We start from the raw sequence: 18,831 nt of genomic DNA, 5'->3' as shown, positions 1-18,831 counted from the left end.
AATGCGGCCAAAAATAAAATAAATTAATTTTTAAAAATGATCAGACATAATAGCATTAGAACAAGTGTATAATACTGGGGATTTCAGAGGAGAGTCTTAGAATTAAGTTCCAGTAAAATATAAACTTGCGTAATGGTGATTAATATCTTTGCTCATTTTTTGAGGGTGGTTTGAAATATTTTCCACCAACACTAAGGGAAGTTGAAGGAAATAACAATGGTAAATTGTTCTAAATAACATAAGGGCAAGGACTAAAAGAAATACCAACTATACTGTGTTGTTATTGGGTAGATTCCATCATGCAGAGATGGGAAGGGAAAACCACAGAGTCATTTGCCTACACATTCCTCTCCCTAGTGCAAGTGGATATTGTTCTGTACCCTGTGGCAGGATTAGAAATACCGCCAGGGAACAAGTACACAAAGTTGCTATGGAAACCAGAATGCTTCAGCTCAGAGTTATTTACAGAGAACTTCCAGGATGATTGCATTCAATAAAATCAACTCTGTTTTGCTTCACTCTGTGCCAGTGCATCCCAATTCAAATATCTAGTTCTAAGGGTCCTTCCATCAGCTGTACTTGGATGAATATGGATTCAAGTATCAATGGATGGTGGTCACATTACAAAGTATAATTTATGTGTGGCAGTTTTGTATTACATGCTTGACGCTTGTTCACACTTGCCTCAACCATTGTCAAGTTTTCTGGTTTCCATAATAGAGCAACAGGTGGCTGTTGACTAATGCCACTGGCAGAGAAACATTTCCTCCAATTGGCTGCTGTCAGTTTCACCGGATACTGTGGTACTGCGGGACTTCTCTCTCCACGTTCTCTCAACTCGCCTTTGAGGCTAGACAGTGACAGCTGCCTCTGGCCATCATTTTTGTCCTTAACTGTGAACTGGATTCTCCCAGCTATCCAATAGGATCTTTGAAAACAGCTTCTTTCTTTCTTTTTTTGACAAAATGAGGATTTTCATAGCTTTTGAGGGATCTTTTGAACCATTTGATATTTCAGCAGATGAAACTGTGGAGGCTGTCAAGCTGATGATAAAGGTACATACTTTGTCCCTGAGCCACTAAGATGTGCATTAATTTTAAGTACGCAGTGAAGTTTAAACTGTACGTGGGTGCATTTTTAGCAAACAGGGGACTAAAACTATTTGAAAGTATCATTGTTTGCTTACATAATCGTTTGTTAGAAGATATTAACTCTGGAGGTGTTAGACAGGAAAATTCTCAGGGGAAAAAAAGTTTAGCTTATCTTTATGATATTTGTAGATTGTGTATTGGCCAGATAGTATTACTGAAATTCTTCACAAAAGGAGAAAAACAAGACACTAACTCTAGGCCAGGTAAGTGGAGCATACAGTTGTCAGATAGATGGCCTGTGTGATGAGCAAGCAACTATAAAGAACCAAAGGATTTTGGAGGTGGAGAGGACTTCTGGGCTACAGCCTCATTTTGCATTCAGGGAAAACTGAAGCTCAGATAGATTGACCATTTAACCTAGGATCACAGAGCCAGAATAAAAAATAATTTGGGTGCAGTACTTTTCTTACAAATTTCTTATAAATACTCACTATAAAATGGAAAATTAAGACAAATATTTAGGAACTGACCATCAAATGGTATTTAACTTGGAGATGATTTATTCCCATTTACTAAGGATCATTTACTGAATCATAGTTACATGATATATAGTAAATTACTATGATCCCTAAAATCTAGATCTTCTAACACAGAAGCTCTTAATCTTTATATATCATGGATCCCTTTGGCAGTCTGGTGAAGCCTATGGACTCCTTCTCAGAATGTCTTTAAATGCATAAAATAAAATACATGCTCCCAGAAAAAGAAACCAGTTATACTGAAATACAATTTCAAAAAATTAAAAAACAAATTGTGATATTGTGACCTGTGGGTTTCCTTATTAACACATTAACAAGTGTTTGCAGTGTATCTCATAACTATTACAATTTCAAAGGAGATCAGTATAAATAATATTTTGAGGTATCTGCAACAACAATGATGGGATATGAAAATATCTGTGATTTCTATTGGTGACAAAGTCACAGGAACAGTCAATTACTGCTACTTTAGCTTGTTGTCTATATACATAAGCAAAATCCCAATTTTATTTGAAGTTAATAAAAACCAAATGTAGTTTTTTGCCACCTAAGTTCTAACCATCAACTTTTGGGGATGTCTAAAGACTTCAGATTAAGAACCCGTGTCTAATACTTCCTCCTTCTGTCCCAATTTTATGATACTCAGTGGAAAATGTAAAAAATAAGAGATTACATTGCTGGTCTAGTAATGTAGAGATATGCTGTTTTCATAATATGCTATTGATTTTTAAGGATTATTTCCACATTCCTCTCTCTGAAGATGAACAAGCCAGGAGGTATCTGGAGCTGATGTACGCTGGAGCAGCCCTAAAGGACAGCTGGAGTCTTACTGATGTTGGAATATCTTTTTGTTCAACTCTCAAATGCTTTGTTAAGGTATGACGGATGATCAGAGTAACAATTTGTCCAAGATGTCTACCTCATTTCAGAAAAAGTTATGAAGAATTCAACCAAAGTAGTTCACAATGTAGGAAGAGGTTTTCTCTTCTTGCCTTCCCTCTCTTCCACTTGCATAACTAGACTTAGGCACAATTTGTGCTGTAAGGGGAAATAAGGCATGGAGACTGGATAGAGCTCCCTTTGTTTACTCTTTCTCTCCCTTCCCTCCTCTATCCCCCTTGTTGTCTGCCCCAAAACAGTCATCGCAGAGCAACCCATAAACCAATATAGGATCAAGGCCAAGGGGCTGATCTGGAACACTGATGTGGGAGAAAGAAGATTAGGTCACTTCCATGGCCTTACAATGGATTACGGGAATGAGGAAAGGGAAGAAATTCTCAGTAACAATAAGAATGAAATGGCAGGATCTACATTCAAATCCTACAACGCAGCCATTCATGAATTATGTGTACATATAACAGAGACAGCATTTTCCATTTATACTGTCCTTAATCAGTGGTGCTTAATTTGGGGTCCATGGCTGGCTTTAAGAACAAAACCCTAAAACTGCAAAATATGCAAAATTATGTACCTGGAGACTTTCTGGGTGAAGGATCCTTAACTTTTGACAATTTCTCAAAGAGACAGGTAGCCTAAAGAGTATTAAGAGCTGTTCTCTAGGATAGAAATAGTATTCAGTACTCGTTCTCTACCCCATATGAAAACACGAGCCTCAAGGAACTTAGTAAAGTACATATTTTCTGCTAAATGGGACACTTATTTTCTCATGGTTAGCAGTAAAAAAAGTTTATGGTAGCTAAAGCTAACTCTTTTTCTTTTCATATATTTTACTGATTGACTAAGTGGGAAGTCTATTTTTTAAAGGAATTTTCTAAAATATTTATTATTAAGTAGTAAAGGTAAGTCACAGAAAAAAAAACATTGTATGATCCCATTTATGTAAATAAAAAGGCCATATTTTATACATGTTTTTAATGTCTTATAAGCATTTATTCATGTATTTTTAAAATCTTTTTATTATGCTTTTTTAGATAAATTTTTAAAGTTTATTTTTTATTGGGATAACATTGGTTTATAACACTACATTACATATCTTTCATGTGTACAGTATTATATTTCTACTTCTTTATACTCTACAACATGCTCACCACTAGAAATTTAGTTTCCAACCATCTCCATACAGTTGATCCCCTTTACCCATCTTGTCCTCCTCCCACCACCCCTTCCCCTCTGCTAACCACTACTCTGTTCTCTATATCTATGTTTTGGTTTGGTTTCTTCAATTTTTTGTGTTAGTTTACTTGTTTTTTATATTCCACGTATGAATGAAATCATATGGTATTTGTCTTTCTCCGTCTAACTTATTTCACTTAGCATAAACTCCTCTAGGTCCATCATGTTGTCGCAAATGGCAAGATTTAATCATTTTTAAGCCTGAGTAGTTCCGTTGTGTATATATATATATACACGTTGTGTGTGTATATATACATACACATACACACCACATCTTCTTTATCCATTTGTTCATTGATGGGCATTTATGTTGTTTCCATATCTTGGCTATGGTAAATGATGCTGCAGTGAACATAGGAGTGCATATATCTTTTTGAATTACTGTTTTGCTCTGTGGAATCTTTTTAGTTTGTTGTAGTACCATTTGTTTTCCTTTTGTTTCCCTTGCCTGAGGAGACATATCTAGAAAGATATTGCTAAGACCAATGTCAAAATGCATACTGCCTATGTTCTATTCTATTGCATTTTATAGTTTCAGGTCTTACATTTAAGTCTTTAATCTATTTTGAGTTGATTTTTGTGTATGGTATGAGATATTGATCTAGTGTCTTTCCTTTTTCTTTCTTTTTTTTAAATGTGGCTATCCAGTTTTCTCAGCAACATTTATTGAAGAGACTATCCTTTCTCCATTGTATGTTCTTTGCTCCTTTGTTGTAAGTTAATTGTCCATGTATGTGTGGGTTTATTTTGGAGCTCTCAATTCTGTTCCATTAATCTATATATCTGTTGTTCTGCCAATACCATGCCATTTTTATTACTATGGCTTTGTAATATAGTTTGAAATCAGAGCATGTGATACCTTCAGCTTTGTTCTTTTTTCTCAAAATTGCTTTGGCTATTCAGGGTCTTCTGTGGTTCCATATAAATTTTAGGGTTTTTTTGTTCTATTTCTGTGAAAAATGTCCTTGGGATCTTGATAAGGATTGCATTGAATCTGTAGATTGTTTTTATGGACATTTTAACAATGTTGCTTCTTACAGTCAATAAGCATGGCATATCTTTCCATTTCTTTGTGCCTTCTTCAGTTTCATTCAACAATGTCTTATAGTTTTCAGTGTACAGGTCTTTCACCTCCTTGGTTAAATTTATTCCTAGGTATTTTGTTCTTTGTGTTGTGATTGTAAATGAGATTGTTTTCTTAATTTCTCTTTCTGCTAGCTCATTGTTACTATCTAGAAATGCAACAGATTTTTGAAGGTTGATTTTGTACCCTGCAATTTTGTTTATTATTTCTAATAGTTTTTTGGTGGAGTCTTTAGGGTTTTTTCTATCTAAAATCATGTCATCCATAAATAGTGACAGCTTTACATCTTCCTTTCCAATTTGAATGCCTTTCCTTTCTTTTTCTTGCTTAATTGCTCTGGCTGGAACTTCCCAATATGTTGAATAAGAGTGGCAAGCGTGGGCATCCTTGTCTTGTTCCTGATTTTAGAGGTATTATTTTTAGGTTCCTGAAAAATGTCTAGTTATCAAAAAAGGAAATAAAAACAATTCTAATTTCTTCTGCTTTTCTCTCTCTGATACTCAGAAAATTGTAGTATAATACTTTTTTAAGCAGACCTAAATTCTATGTCATTTCTTAAATGTCTCATGTCTTTAAATATGTATACACATACTGTGTTTTTGTTACTGTACAGTATAAACCCTCTAAAATTTCCTGGAATTCTCCAACACCAATAATGATGTTCAAGACATTTTTGTTGCTTGCTTACTTGGAGATAGTGGTATAAGATCAATACTAATATTTGGCTTTTTTGGGTTTTTTTTTAATTAATAGTAATCTTTTATTTTTTTTTTTATTTTTATTTTTGGCTGTGTTGGGTCTTCGTTTCTGTGTGAGGACTTTCTCTAGTTGCGGGAAGCGGGGGCCACTCTTCATCATGGTGCGCGGGCCTCTTCACTATAGCGGCCTCTCTTGTTGCGGAGCACAGGCTTCAGATGTGCAGGCTCAGTAGTTGTGGCTAACGGGCCTAGTTGCTCCGCGGCATATGGGATCTTCCCACACCAGGGCTCGAACCCGTGTCCCCTGCATTAGCAGGCAGATTCTCAACCACTGCGCCACCAGGGAAGCCCCAATACTAACACTTGAAATAGCTAGAGGAATCTAATTGAACCATAGCTATTCAGGGATGTAGACAAAGTGTGTTAAGAGTATGAATAGAATACTTTTACTCAACTAAGCACTGACTTTATTTTATTATTTAAAATTTTTTTAATTTATTTTTGAGCAGGTAGTACAGTCACATGGTGCTCAATTCCAGTGGTACAGCAGGATACACAGTAAAAAGTCTCTCTACCTCTGGCCCCCAATCTTCCTCCCCAAAGTAACCTGTGTTCATAGTCTTACTTACAAAAATATTTCAAAACTTCTGCCAATTAAGCATCATCTGTCACAGTGATGCAAGCTGCCTTCGCACTGAACTCTAACCTTTCCCTGGAGTTCTAAACTGCTAATGACAAGAACAGAATGTAGACGTAAAAGACTATTCCAGAAAGCCCAGGCAGAATATAATTATGAGTCACAGGGCTGGCCAACATGAAGGGTTTAATTAAAAACTCTCAAGTTCCATGGAATTTTTACTGATCTTCATCTTCACCTTCTCTGGCAGAATCACATTTAGTGAATTTCTTATCACTAGTTTTGGGAAGGAAAACAATATCTTGAATCTGAAGGAAGAGAATTACCTGCAAAGCCATAAATACTGGTTTCCATCCTAACTCAGTTCCTGTTAAATTAGATGATATAACAGGCCTATTTCAAAAGTCCACACTATTCACTGTTTATGTATGATAACGTCCAAACTGGGTTTGTAACAACAAAAATACTGTATGAAAATGTCCCTTGCTTCAAAGAATGAAGTCATATCAACTCTATACTGTTTGATCTATCTTAGGTAACCAAAGACTACCTTCCAAATCATATTATTGCTTTATTGCATAATTAGATGCATACAAACTTAAGTAGTACTTTTCCTATTTAACTATGTTACTTCATGCAATTAGTTCCATTTTCTGAGAATCTAGGAAAGCTAGAGTCTCAATTTATTTTGGTACAAGTTAGAAATAGCATGATATAAACCAAAAACTTGGCAAGTAAGCAATTTTTTCTTTTTAAAAAGATGTAAGTAGATACCATGTGTCATGAAATCAATCCAGACTATTTGGTTTCTTAATTGCACTTATATTTTTGTATGGATTACAAGGTTTTGCTTGTGTGAAGAGCGGGAAAGACGTTAGATAAATGGAGGTGTTTTATTCTAAATAGTCAATAGGTTTTCCAGTTTCTCTGCTAATTACACTTTCTCCTTTAATGGTAATGTAGACACATTTGGAAAAGTGAATGGGGGATGACATAAGAATAGTAGGGAAAGAACATTGCCTTAATTTTTCTTTCTTTGGAAAAGAACTCCTACAGAAACCACAAGAAATATTTTCTCTGGCATATATCGCCATGTTCTATTAGCACAGGTTTCAGCCCTGCCCATTCATTGCTGATGCTGTTGCAGTGTTCCTGTAAACCACACATGAGGCATTGCAAAGGCCTGGGTCACTGTGTGGCATGCAGAGGTGCTATCGCCATTTACCTCCTTCATTCTAACCTGTGTAATTGTGGAAACTATTGCTTGAGTTTTGTTCATTGTTGTCACCAGTGCCTAGAATAATACCTGGCACACAGTAGGCTCTCCATAAATATGTGTTGAGTCAATGAGTTGATGAAGGCTTGAGGGATGAAGTAGGAAAATAAACAAGAAGGTATATGATTGTTGTGAGAAACGTCATAGGTATTGAGATGCATTTCAGGGTTTGGGTTCCCTCCCTTGCTGTGACATCTCTCCTCCCCTTCTACCTTCGAGGCAAAGTGCTCCAGTCTTAGTGCTTTTCCCTATCCAGCACCAGGGTTCTTAGGCTGCAAGCAGCAGAAAGGAACCTGGACAATTAAAGAGGAAAACAAACATATAAGAAAGGCTATTGTGTAGTTCACAGTCTTGACAGGAAGATTAGAGAATTGGGCTCAGAAATTATGCAGCCAGAAATAATTTCTAAATCATGACCCACAACTAGTCCAGGAAGGCCCCCGCTGCAGCCGCCCTAAAGCCCTCAAAGCAGACACTGGACGCAGCTGCCAGCCCTGTTGCCAGGCCAGCAGTGCTTCAGATCTGCCACTGCCAGGGAAGAGTCCCTGCGTCTGCTGCTTCTCTGCCTTCCTGGCTCCGAATTCAAAGTGGAGGTGGATGGGGTGGCTTGACTGGGCAGCACCCTGGTCACACATCTGGGTCGCACAGCAAAGGGGGCTGAGAAGCAACCATCTGGCAGGTTGTGTCTTCTAAAATGTGAGGAAGACTCAGTCTCCCTAACACTGTTGTTGTTTTTTTTCACCGCACTGCATGGCTTATGGGATCTCACCAGGGATTGAACCCGGGCCACAGCAGTGAAAGCCCGAAATCCTAACCACTAGGCCACCAGGGAACTCCCTCCCTAACACTCTTTATGGCTTCCCTGCCTCCTTCTATCACAATACTTCCACCAACCAAGGGCTGTGGTTAAAACTTAGTCAATTCTTTCTGGCATCCTTGGAAAGTTGTTTTATGGTGAAAGAGTGTGTTATTTGTGGCACCACTGAGTAGATGTCTATCAGACAAATTGGAGAAGTTTGAACTATACTAGTAGGTCTAAAATTGATTCAAAATCATATACATTTTAGCTTTCAAAAGGCACTTTTAAAACACCAAAATCTAGGGATGTCCCTGGTGGTGCAGTTGTTAAGAATCCAACTGCCAATGAGGACACGGGTTTGAACCCTGGTCCGGGAAGATCCCACATGCTGCAGAACAACTAAGCCCAAGAGCCACAACTACTGAGCTTGTGCTCTAGAGCCCACGAGCCACAACTACTGAGCCCACACGCCACAACAACTGAAGCCAGTGTGCCTACAGCCCGTGCTCCACAACAGGAGAAGCCAACGCAATGAGAAGCCCACGCACCACAGTAAAGAGTAGCCCCCACTCGCCGCAACTAAAGAAAGCCTGCACACAGCACCGAAGACCCAACGCCGCCAAATAAATAAATTTATAAAAAAATAAAACACCAAAATCTATGAGACGCATATGTGAACTTAGATTTTAAACACAACTTAAACACAAAAACATGTATAAACATGCTCCTTAAAATGTATAATTTACAAATAAAAACATGTTTCTAAATAAAATGGCTATTTTTTCCTAAACTTAAAGCCTTAAAGAATAGTATATAAAGAATTTGGTGGAGAATTCCCTGGCAGTCCAGTGGTTAGGACTCCATGTTCTTACTGCTGAGGGCCGGGGTTCAATCCCCGGTCAGAACCTGTGGGGAGCTAAGATCCTGCAAGTCATGAGGCATGGCCGGGGGTGAAAAAAAATAAAAATTTGTTGAGGAAAGTTGTTTCAATTCATGTCCTAGACTCCAAGTATAACTTCTCCAGAATGACAGTCATACAAAAGGAGAAGTTCATGAGGCTAAGATGTTTATGAAGACATCTCAACTTGCAGTTTAACAAAAACAAACATTATTTCCCCTTTTGGTCTACTCTGGAACAGCAGGGACATGTTTCTGCTTATTTGGTGCAGCAACTCCAAAATAGCAAAATATATTAAAAAAAAAAAAAAGAGGAACCAAGATGGCGGACTAGAAGGACGTGTTCTCACTCCCTCTTGCGAGAACACCAGAATCACAACTAGCTGCTGGACAATCATCAACAGGAAGACACTGGAACTCACCAAAAAAGATAACCCACATCCAAAGACAAAGGAGAAGCCACAATGAGATGGTAGGAGGGGTGCAATCACAGTAAAATCAAATCCCATAACTGCTGGATGGGTAACTCACAGACTGCAGAACACTTATACCACAGAAGTCCACCCACCGGAGTGAAGGTTCTGAGCCCCACATCAGGCTTCCCAATCTGGCATTCCGGCAACGGAAGGAATTCCTAGAGAATCAGACTTTGAAGGCTAGTGGGACTTCGACAGGACTGGGGGAAACAGAGACTCCACTCTTGGAGGGCACACACAAAGTAGTGTGCACATCAGGACCCAGCAGAAGGAGCAGTGACCCCAGGGAAGACTGAACCACACCTACCTGCTAGGGTTGGAGGGTCTCCTGCAGTGGCAGACAGTGGCTGTGGCTGACCGTGGGGACAAGGACACTGGCAGCAGAAGTTCTGGGAAGTATTCCTTGGCGTGAGCCCTCCCAGTGTCCGCCACTAGCCCCACCAAAGAGCCCAGTTGGGTCCAGCATTGGGTTGCCTCAGGCCAAACAACCAACAGGGAGGGAAGTCAGCCCCACCCATCAGCAGTCAAGCAGATTAAAGTTTTACTGAGCTCTGCCCACCAGAGCAACAGTCAGCTCTACCCACCACCAGTCCCTCCCAACAGGAGACTTGCACAAGCCTCATAGATAGCCTCATCCACCAGAGGGCAGACAGCAGAAGCAAGAAGAAGAACTACAATCCTGCAGCCTGTGTAACAAAAACCACATTCACAGAAAGACAGACAAGATGAAAAGGCAGAGGGCTATGTACCAGATGAAGGAACAAGATAAAACCCCAGAAAAACAACTAAATGAAGTGGAGATAGGCAAGCTTACAGAAAAAGAATTCAGAATAATGATAGTGAAGATGATCCAGGACCTTGGAAAAAGAATGGAGGCAAAGATCGAGAAGATGCAAGAAATGTTTAACAAAGACCTAGAAGAATTAAAAAACAAACAAACAGAGATGAACAATACAATAACTGAAATAAAAACTACACTAGAAGGAATCAATAGCAGAATAACTGAGGCAGAAGAACAGATAAGTGACCTGGAAGACAGAATGGTGGAATTCACTGCTGCGGAACAGAATAAAGAAAACAGAATGAAAAGAAAAGAAGACAGCTTAAGAGACCTCTGGGACAACATTAAATGCAACAACATTCACATTTTAGGGGACCCGGAAGGAGAAGGGAGAGAGAAAGGACCCGAGAAAATATTTGAAGAGATTATAGTCAAAAACTTCCCTAACATGGAAATGAAATAGCCACCCAAGTCCAGGAAGGGCAGAGAGTCCCATACAGGATAAACCCAAGGAGAAACATGCCGAGACACATAGTAATCAAACTGGCAAAAATTAAAGACAAAGAAAAATTATTGAAAGCAGCCAAGGGAAAAACGAAAAATAACATACAAGGGAAAACCATAAGGTTAACAGCTGATTTCTCAGCAGAAACTCTACAAGCCAGAAGGGAGTGGCATGATATACTTAAAGTGATGAAAGGGAAGAACCTACAACCAAGATTACTCTACCCAACAAGGAACTCATTCAGGTTCGATGGAGAAATCAATAGCTTTACAGACAAGCAAAAGCTAAGAGAATTCAGCACCACCAAATCAGCTCTACAACAAATGCTAAAGGAACTTCTCTAAATGGGAAACACAAGAGAAGAAAAGGACTTACAAAAACAAACCCAAAACAATTAAGAAAATGGTCACAGGAACATACATATCGATAACTATCTTAAATGTGAATGGATTAAATGCTCCAACCAAGAGACACAGGCTTGCTGAATGGATACAAAAACAAGACCCATCTATATGCTGTATACAAGAGACCCACTTCAGACATAGGGACACATACAGACTTAAAGTGAGGGGATGGAAAAAGATATTCAATGCAAATAGAAATCAAAAGAAAGCTGGAGTAGCAATACTCATATCAGATAAAATAGACTTGAAAATAAAGAATGTTACAAGAGACAAGGAAGGACACTACATAATGATCAAGGGATCAATCCAAGAAGAAGATATAACAATTATAAATATATATGCACCTAACATAGGAGAATCTCAATACATAAGGCAACTGCTAATAGCTCTAAAAGAGGAAATCGACAGTAACACTATAATAGTGGGGGACTTTAACACCTCACTCACAACAATGGACAGATCATTCAAAATGAAAATTAATAAGGAAACACAAGCTTTAAATGACACAATAGACCAGATAGGTTTAATTGATATTTATAGGACATTCCATCCAAAAACAGCAGATTACACTTTCTTCTCAAGTGCCCACGGAACATTCTCCAGGATAGATCACATCTTGGGTCACAAATCAAGCCTCAGTAAATTTAAGAAAATTGAAATCATATCAAGCATCTTTTCTGACCACAACGTTATGAGATTAGAAATGAATTACAGGGAGAAAAATGTGAAAAATACAAGCACATGGAGGCTAAACAATACATTACTAAATACCAAGAGATCACTGAAGAAATCAAAGAGGAAATCAATAAATATCTAGAGACAAATGACAGTGAAAACATGATGATCCAAAACCTATGGGATGCAACAAAAGCAGTTCTAAGAGGGAAGTTTATAGCTATGCAAACCTACCTCAAGAAACAAGAAAAATCTCAAATAAACAATCTAACCTTACACCTAAAGGAACTAGAGAAAGAAGAACAAACAAAACCCAAAGTTAGCAGTAGGAAAGAAATCATAAACAAGAGCAGAAAAAAATGAAATAGAAACAAAGAAAACAATAGCAAAATTCAATAAAACTAAAAGCTGGTTCTTTGAGAAGATAAACAAAATTGATAAACCATTGGCCAGACTCATCAAGAAAAAGAGGGAGAGGACTCAAATCAATAAAATTAGAAATAAAAAAGGAGAAGTTACAACAGACACCGCAGAATACAAAGCATCCTACAAGACTACTACAAGCAACTCTATACCAATAAAATGGACAACTCGGAAGAAATAGACAAATTCTTAGAAAGGTATAACCTTCCAAGAATGAACCAGGAAGAAAGAGAAAATATGAACAGACCAGTCACAAGTAATGAAATTGAAACTGTGATTAAAAATCTTCCAACAAACAAAAGTCCAGGACCAGATGGCTTCACAGGTGAATTCTATCGAACATTTAGAGACGAGCTAACACCCATTCTTCTCAAACTCTTCCAAAAAATTGCAGAGGGAGGAACACTCCCAAACTCATTCTATGAGGCCACCATCACCCTGATACCAATACCAGACAAAGATACTACAAAAAAAGAAAACTACAGACCAGTATCACTCATGAATATAGATGCAAAAATCCTCAACAAAATACTAGCAAACAGAATCCAACAACACATTTAAAGGATCATACACCATGATCACGTGGGATTTATCCCAGGGATGTAAGGATTCTTCAATATACACAAATCAATCAATGTGACACACCATATTAACAAATTGAAGAATAAAAACCATATGATCATCTCAATAGATGTAGAAAAATCTTCTGACCAAATTCAACACCCATATGATAAAAACTCTCCAGAAAGTGGGCATAGAGTGAGCCTACCTCAATATAATAAAGGCCATATACGACAAACCCACAGCAAACCTCATCCTCAATGGTGAAAACCTGAAAGCATTTCCTCTAAGATCAGGAACAAGACAAGGATGTCCACTCTCACCCTTATTATTCAACATAGTTTTGGAAGTCCTAGCCACGGCAATCAGAGAAGAAAAAGAAATAAAAGGAATACCAATTGGAAAAGAAGTAGTAAAATTGCCACTGTTTGCAGATGACATGATACTATACATAGAGAATCCTAAAGATGCCACCAGAAAACTACTAGAGCTAATCAATGAATTTGGTAAAGTTGCAGGATACAAAATTAATACACAGAAATATCTTGCACTCCTATACACTAATGATGAAAAATCTGAAAGAGAAATTATGGAAACACTCCCATTTACCATTGCAACAAAAAAGAATAAAATACCTAGGAATAAACCTACCTAAGGAGACAAAAGACCTGTATGCAGAAAACTATAAGACACTGATGAAAGAAATTAAAGATGATACCAACAGATGGAGAGATATACCATGTTCTTGGTTGGAAGAATCAATATTGTGAAAAAGACTATACTACCCAAAGCAATCTACAGATTCAATGCAATCCCTATCAAATTACCAATGGCATTTTTTACAGATCTAGAACAAAAAATCTTAAAATTTGTATGGAGATACAAAAGACCTCGAATAGCCAAAGCAGTCTTGAGGGAAAAAAACGGAGCTGGAGGAATCAGACTCCCTGACTTCAGACTATACTACAAAGCTACAGTAATCAAGACAATATGGTACTGACACAAAAACAGAAACATAGATCAAGGGAACAAGATAGAAAGCCCAGAGATAAACCCACGCACCTAGGGTCAACTAATCTATGACAAAGGAGGCAAAGATATACAACGGAGAAAAGACAGTCTCTTCAATAAGTGGTGCTGGGAAAACTGGACAGCTACATGTAAATGAATGAAATTGGAACAATCCCTAACACCATACACAAAAATAAACTCAAAATGGATTAGAGACCTAAATGTAAGACCGGACACTATAAAACTCTTAGAGGAAAACATAGGAAGAACACTCTTTGATATTAATCACAGCAAGATCTTTTTTTTTTTAATTTTTTTTTTTGTGGTACGTGGGCCTCTCACTGTTGTGGCCTCTCCCATTGTGGAGCACAGGCTCCAGACGCGCAGGCTCAGCAGCCATGGCTCACGGGCCCAGCCGCTCAGTGGCATGTGGGATCCTCCCAGACCGGGGCACGAACCCATGTCCCCTGCATTGGCAGGTGGACCTTCAACCACTGTGCCACCAGGGAAGCCCAGCAAGATCTTTTTTGACCCACCTCCTAGAGAAATGGAAATGAAAACAAAAATAAATAAATGGGACCTAATGAAACTTCAAAGCTTTTGCACAGCAAAGGAAACCATAAACAAGACGAAAAGACAAACCTCAGAATGGGAGGAAATACTTGCCAACGGACAAAGGATTAATCTCCAAAATATATAAACAGCTCATGCAGCTCAATATTAAAAAAACAAACAATCCAATCCAAAAATGGGCAGAAAACCTAAATAGGCATTTCTCCAAAGAAGATATACAGATGGCCAAGAAGCACATGAAAAGCTGCTCAGCATCACTAATTATTAGAGAAATGCATATCAAATCTACAATGAGGTATCACCTCACACCGGTTAGAATGGGCATTATCAGAAAATCTACAACAACAAATTCTGGAGAGGGTGTGGAGAAAACGGAACCCTCTTGCACTGTTGGTGGGAATGTAAATTGATACTGCCACTATGGAGAACAGTATATGTAGGTTCCTTAGAAAACTAAAATAGAATTACCATATGATCCAGCAATCCCACTACTGGGCATGTACACAGAGAAAACCATAATTCAAAGAGACACATGCACCCCAATGTTCATTGCAGCACTGTTTACAATAGCCAGGTCATGGAAGCAACCGAAATGCCCATCGAAAGACAAATGGATAAAGAAGATGAGGTACATATATACAACGGAATATTACTCAGCCATAAAAAGAATGAAATTGGGTCATTTGCAGAGACGTGGATGGATCTAGAGACTGTCATACAGAGTGAAGTAAGTCAGAAAGAGAAAAACAAATATCGTATATTAACGCATATATGTGGAACCTAGAAAAATGGTACAGATGAACCGGTTTACAGGGCAGAAGTTGAGACACAGATGCAGAGAACAGACGTATGGACACCAAGGGGGGAAAGTGGCGGGGGTGATGGTGGTGGTGGTGTGATGAATTGGGCGTTTGGGATTGACAGGTATACACTGCTGTGTATAAAATTGATGACTAATAAGAACCTACTGTATAATAAAATAATAAAAGTTTTTAAAAAAGCATTTGTGAAAGATACTGTGGTTTTCAAAACTTGCATTACCTTCTCTTTTATGTCTCCTTAATTTTTCCTATTTAATGCACATGTATGTATTTACAGTGAGTTTGCATTTATTTTTTGTTTTGTTTGTTTTAATTATTTTATTTGGCTGTGTCGGGTCTTAGTTGCAGCCTGCGGGATCTTCATTGTGGCATGCAGGATCTTTTTAGTTGCGACATGTGGGATTTGGTTCCCTGACCAGGGATCAAATCCAGGCTCCCTGATTTGGGAGTGGGGTGTCTTAGCCACTGGACCAGCAGGGAAGCCCCCTGCATTTATTTTTTGAAAACAAAAGTGGAATTATTACCATGCAATAGATCTATGTATTTTTTTTTTTAATTGAAAAGTCAGAAACTTTGTATGTATCTCCTACCATGGTGTCTTGGTTTGTTTGTAAAGCAGAAAATCTAATTTTACATTTGTCCAACAATGATTTGTTTATGGGATTGCTTATTTAATAGCATCTGACTGTCTTGGGTATAACTACCAGTGTTCCCCCATTCAGAACGTTTGGGGAGGGGTATCACATAGATAGATGCCTTTTTTTAAATAGATAAGGTGAGTTAGCAAGTTGCTGGTAATCAACAGCTATCTGCTCATTCTCTGTATAAGCAACAGGAAGAAGTGTCACCAACTGGTGTGCCACACTAGAACTTAAAATGGGTTTCCCACAAAAACAAGGTTTATAAAATGGTGAATATATAGCGTTAAAATAGTACAATGAGAACTATGTTCCAGATATGTTATGAATTATTTATTCGATACATATTTATGGACAGTCTGCTCTGTACCAGGTACTATTCTAGGCACTGGGTGACAACAATGAACAAAACTCAAGCAATAGCTTCCACAATAACACGGATTAGAATGAAGGCGGCAAACGTTTATTCATATTCTGGGAAGCATCTTTTCAACTTATTTTTCTAACATCAAATAGTAGTTAGTTAACTGTTGAGGGTGACTTGAGCCTTTGCTGCTTTGATTGCATGTTACACATTTAATTCTAAATATAAATTAGAACCTATACCAAGGGCTAACTTTAGGGAAATCAGAGTAATCATAACAGAAATAAGGAGCAACTATTACATAAAATATAATTTTTCTCTCATCCTCACTATCTTCTTATTCACCTTTCATAGCAATTTCTTCCTGCCCATATATACCCCATGGATTAGGTCAGGCAGATACCTGCCTTAATGGAGCCACAGGAAAACATGAGCATGGTGAAAGGGAAAGGGTGAATCCTCACGTCCTTTCAATTTTTATTGAGTGGATTTACGAGAAGCTGTTGAGGAAAACTGTCCTAAGCACTTTAAATTCAGCCAGCAGCTCAGCTGGCTAATGGCTTTATGCTCAGCAGAAGATATCGGAACCTCTCCCAGTGACCTGAGTCACTGAAATGGACCCCAGGTCAGAGCACTGCAGCCTAAACTTTCATCAATAACACTACGTACTCCTTCAAAGCTCTTTCAAAGAGATCCGCATGTTGATCACATTCTGGCAATGTGTTATCTGGTAGGTGGGGGATGAATTTAATGTATTATAAACTTGAAGCAGGGAGGGGTCCCTGCAGAAACCCTAGACGAATTTGATGGGAGAAAAGGGGAGGGTAACGGGCGGGACAAGGGAGCCGTGACTGGCTGGAGTCCCCTGGAGGAACCTGGAGGCCAGGGCTCTGCTTCTCAGTTTTGCTCAAGGTCCCACGTTACTCTTACCGGAGCCCTCGGTGGCAGCTCTCGGCGCTCACATCTGCCACACGAGCAGCGCACTAAAGAAAAACATGATCGTCCTGAGTCCACTAAAGAGGAAGTAAAGCCAGTTTCTTTTTTGTTGTTGTTGTTAGAAAATTGAAAATTTTAATAACCTTCCCTCCCTTCCCATTCTCCCCCTTTGCTGTGTTTTTGGTTTTAGTTTGATTGCTTTAACTGTTAACAAAAGAAAAAATACTTTCCCAAACTTTTCTTCTTAACTCTTCCAGATATCTCAGTTCCACCTGCTTTCTTATTTAGATTCCAAAACAAAAGGAACAAAGGAACCATTTTTCACTTACATCTAGTACTTCCCTTTTTAAATAGTAAAAGTAAATACACATGGTTATTAAAAAAAAAAAAAGAAAAAAGTCAAACCATACAGACAAGGAAGACCATAAAATGATAAGCAAAACTCTCCTCCCACCCTGAGCTCAGTTCCACTCCCCAGAGATAACCTCATAGAAATAATTTTTTCAGTTGACTGAGGTTTAGAATCCACAGTATTGCCAAATTAAAGTGCAGCATGATGGAGGAGTTGTTTCTAAACTAACACCTCCGTAAGCACAGTGTGGATATAAATTCTCCCCACTCCTCTTGTGTATCTGGGTCCGTAGACTAAGAAGTAAGAAGGGACTCAAAGCCCTGCCATGTCTCCCTCACTTTTCTCAAAGAAGGAAGACTCATAAATTTCCTCAGGACAGAAGCGTGAGACTCAGACCAGAAGTCAGAGAACTTAACTGGCCTTTGCTTTCATCCTTAGCACCCATGTTGTGGGAGCTAGAGGCACTCAGAGCCACGTTCCAAGATGTTTGTCCCTTGTCCCAACCCCCAGACAGTGCTTATTTCTGAGTTCCCTTCTTTTCTCTTCCCTTAGGAAGAAGAAAAGCCCACTCTCTGCCTGTTCAGTGCTGTGACCCAAGAGACAATGCCAATAATGGAGAGCATTTCCCTTCTTGGTAAAAAAGTGTCTGATCTGAGAACACTGATAGCTCTGAGATGTGGATTCCCTGTGAGTGTCTTCTGTCTTCGGACCCCAGAGGGACTGGAGATGTACGACTGCAACACGCTCAGGGACTACCAGACAGACCTCGGTACCGCCCACTACATGTGATAGCAGCTACTACTCAGCACTCAGGTTCTTTGATACCAGACTCACAACAGAAGGAGGAGTTGTTTCTAAACTAAAACCTCTGTAGGCGCAGTGTGGATGTAAATTATCAAAACCCCTCTTTGGTGTCTGGGTCTGTAGGCTAAGAAATAAGAATGGTCACATACCCCTGCCATGTCTTGTTCTCTCTGCTCAAAGCAAGAGGACTTGTTAATATCCTCAGGATAGAAGACCAGGACTCAGATCTGTTTATATTTTTCTATTTCAAAATATATTTCAAGCATATATAGAAGCAAGTTCTAGTAGATATTCTTTTTCCTCTTTTTAATGCAAGTGGTAGCATATGATACATATTGTTTGAACCTTGCTTT

General features: G+C 38.6%; 1 protein-coding gene across 1 annotated transcript in view; it reads left to right on the top strand.

The window, feature by feature from the left end:
* Positions 1-965: 965 nt before the first annotated feature.
* ANKUB1 (ankyrin repeat and ubiquitin domain containing 1) overlaps positions 966-18,831 on the top strand; it is a 41,240-nt gene continuing 23,374 nt past the window's right edge. Inside the window, exons 1-3 of the mRNA XM_060010087.1 lie at positions 966-1,055; positions 2,363-2,506; positions 18,227-18,443. Of these exons, the coding sequence (XP_059866070.1) occupies positions 966-1,055; positions 2,363-2,506; positions 18,227-18,443 (451 nt within the window). The remainder of the gene's footprint in view (positions 1,056-2,362; positions 2,507-18,226; positions 18,444-18,831) is intronic.

Source organism: Delphinus delphis, chromosome 4, assembly GCF_949987515.2.
Source record: "Delphinus delphis chromosome 4, mDelDel1.2, whole genome shotgun sequence".
Lineage (NCBI taxonomy): Eukaryota > Metazoa > Chordata > Mammalia > Artiodactyla > Delphinidae > Delphinus > Delphinus delphis.
The sequence above is the reverse complement of the archived record's forward strand: the minus strand, read 5'-3'. Positions and strand labels throughout refer to the sequence as shown.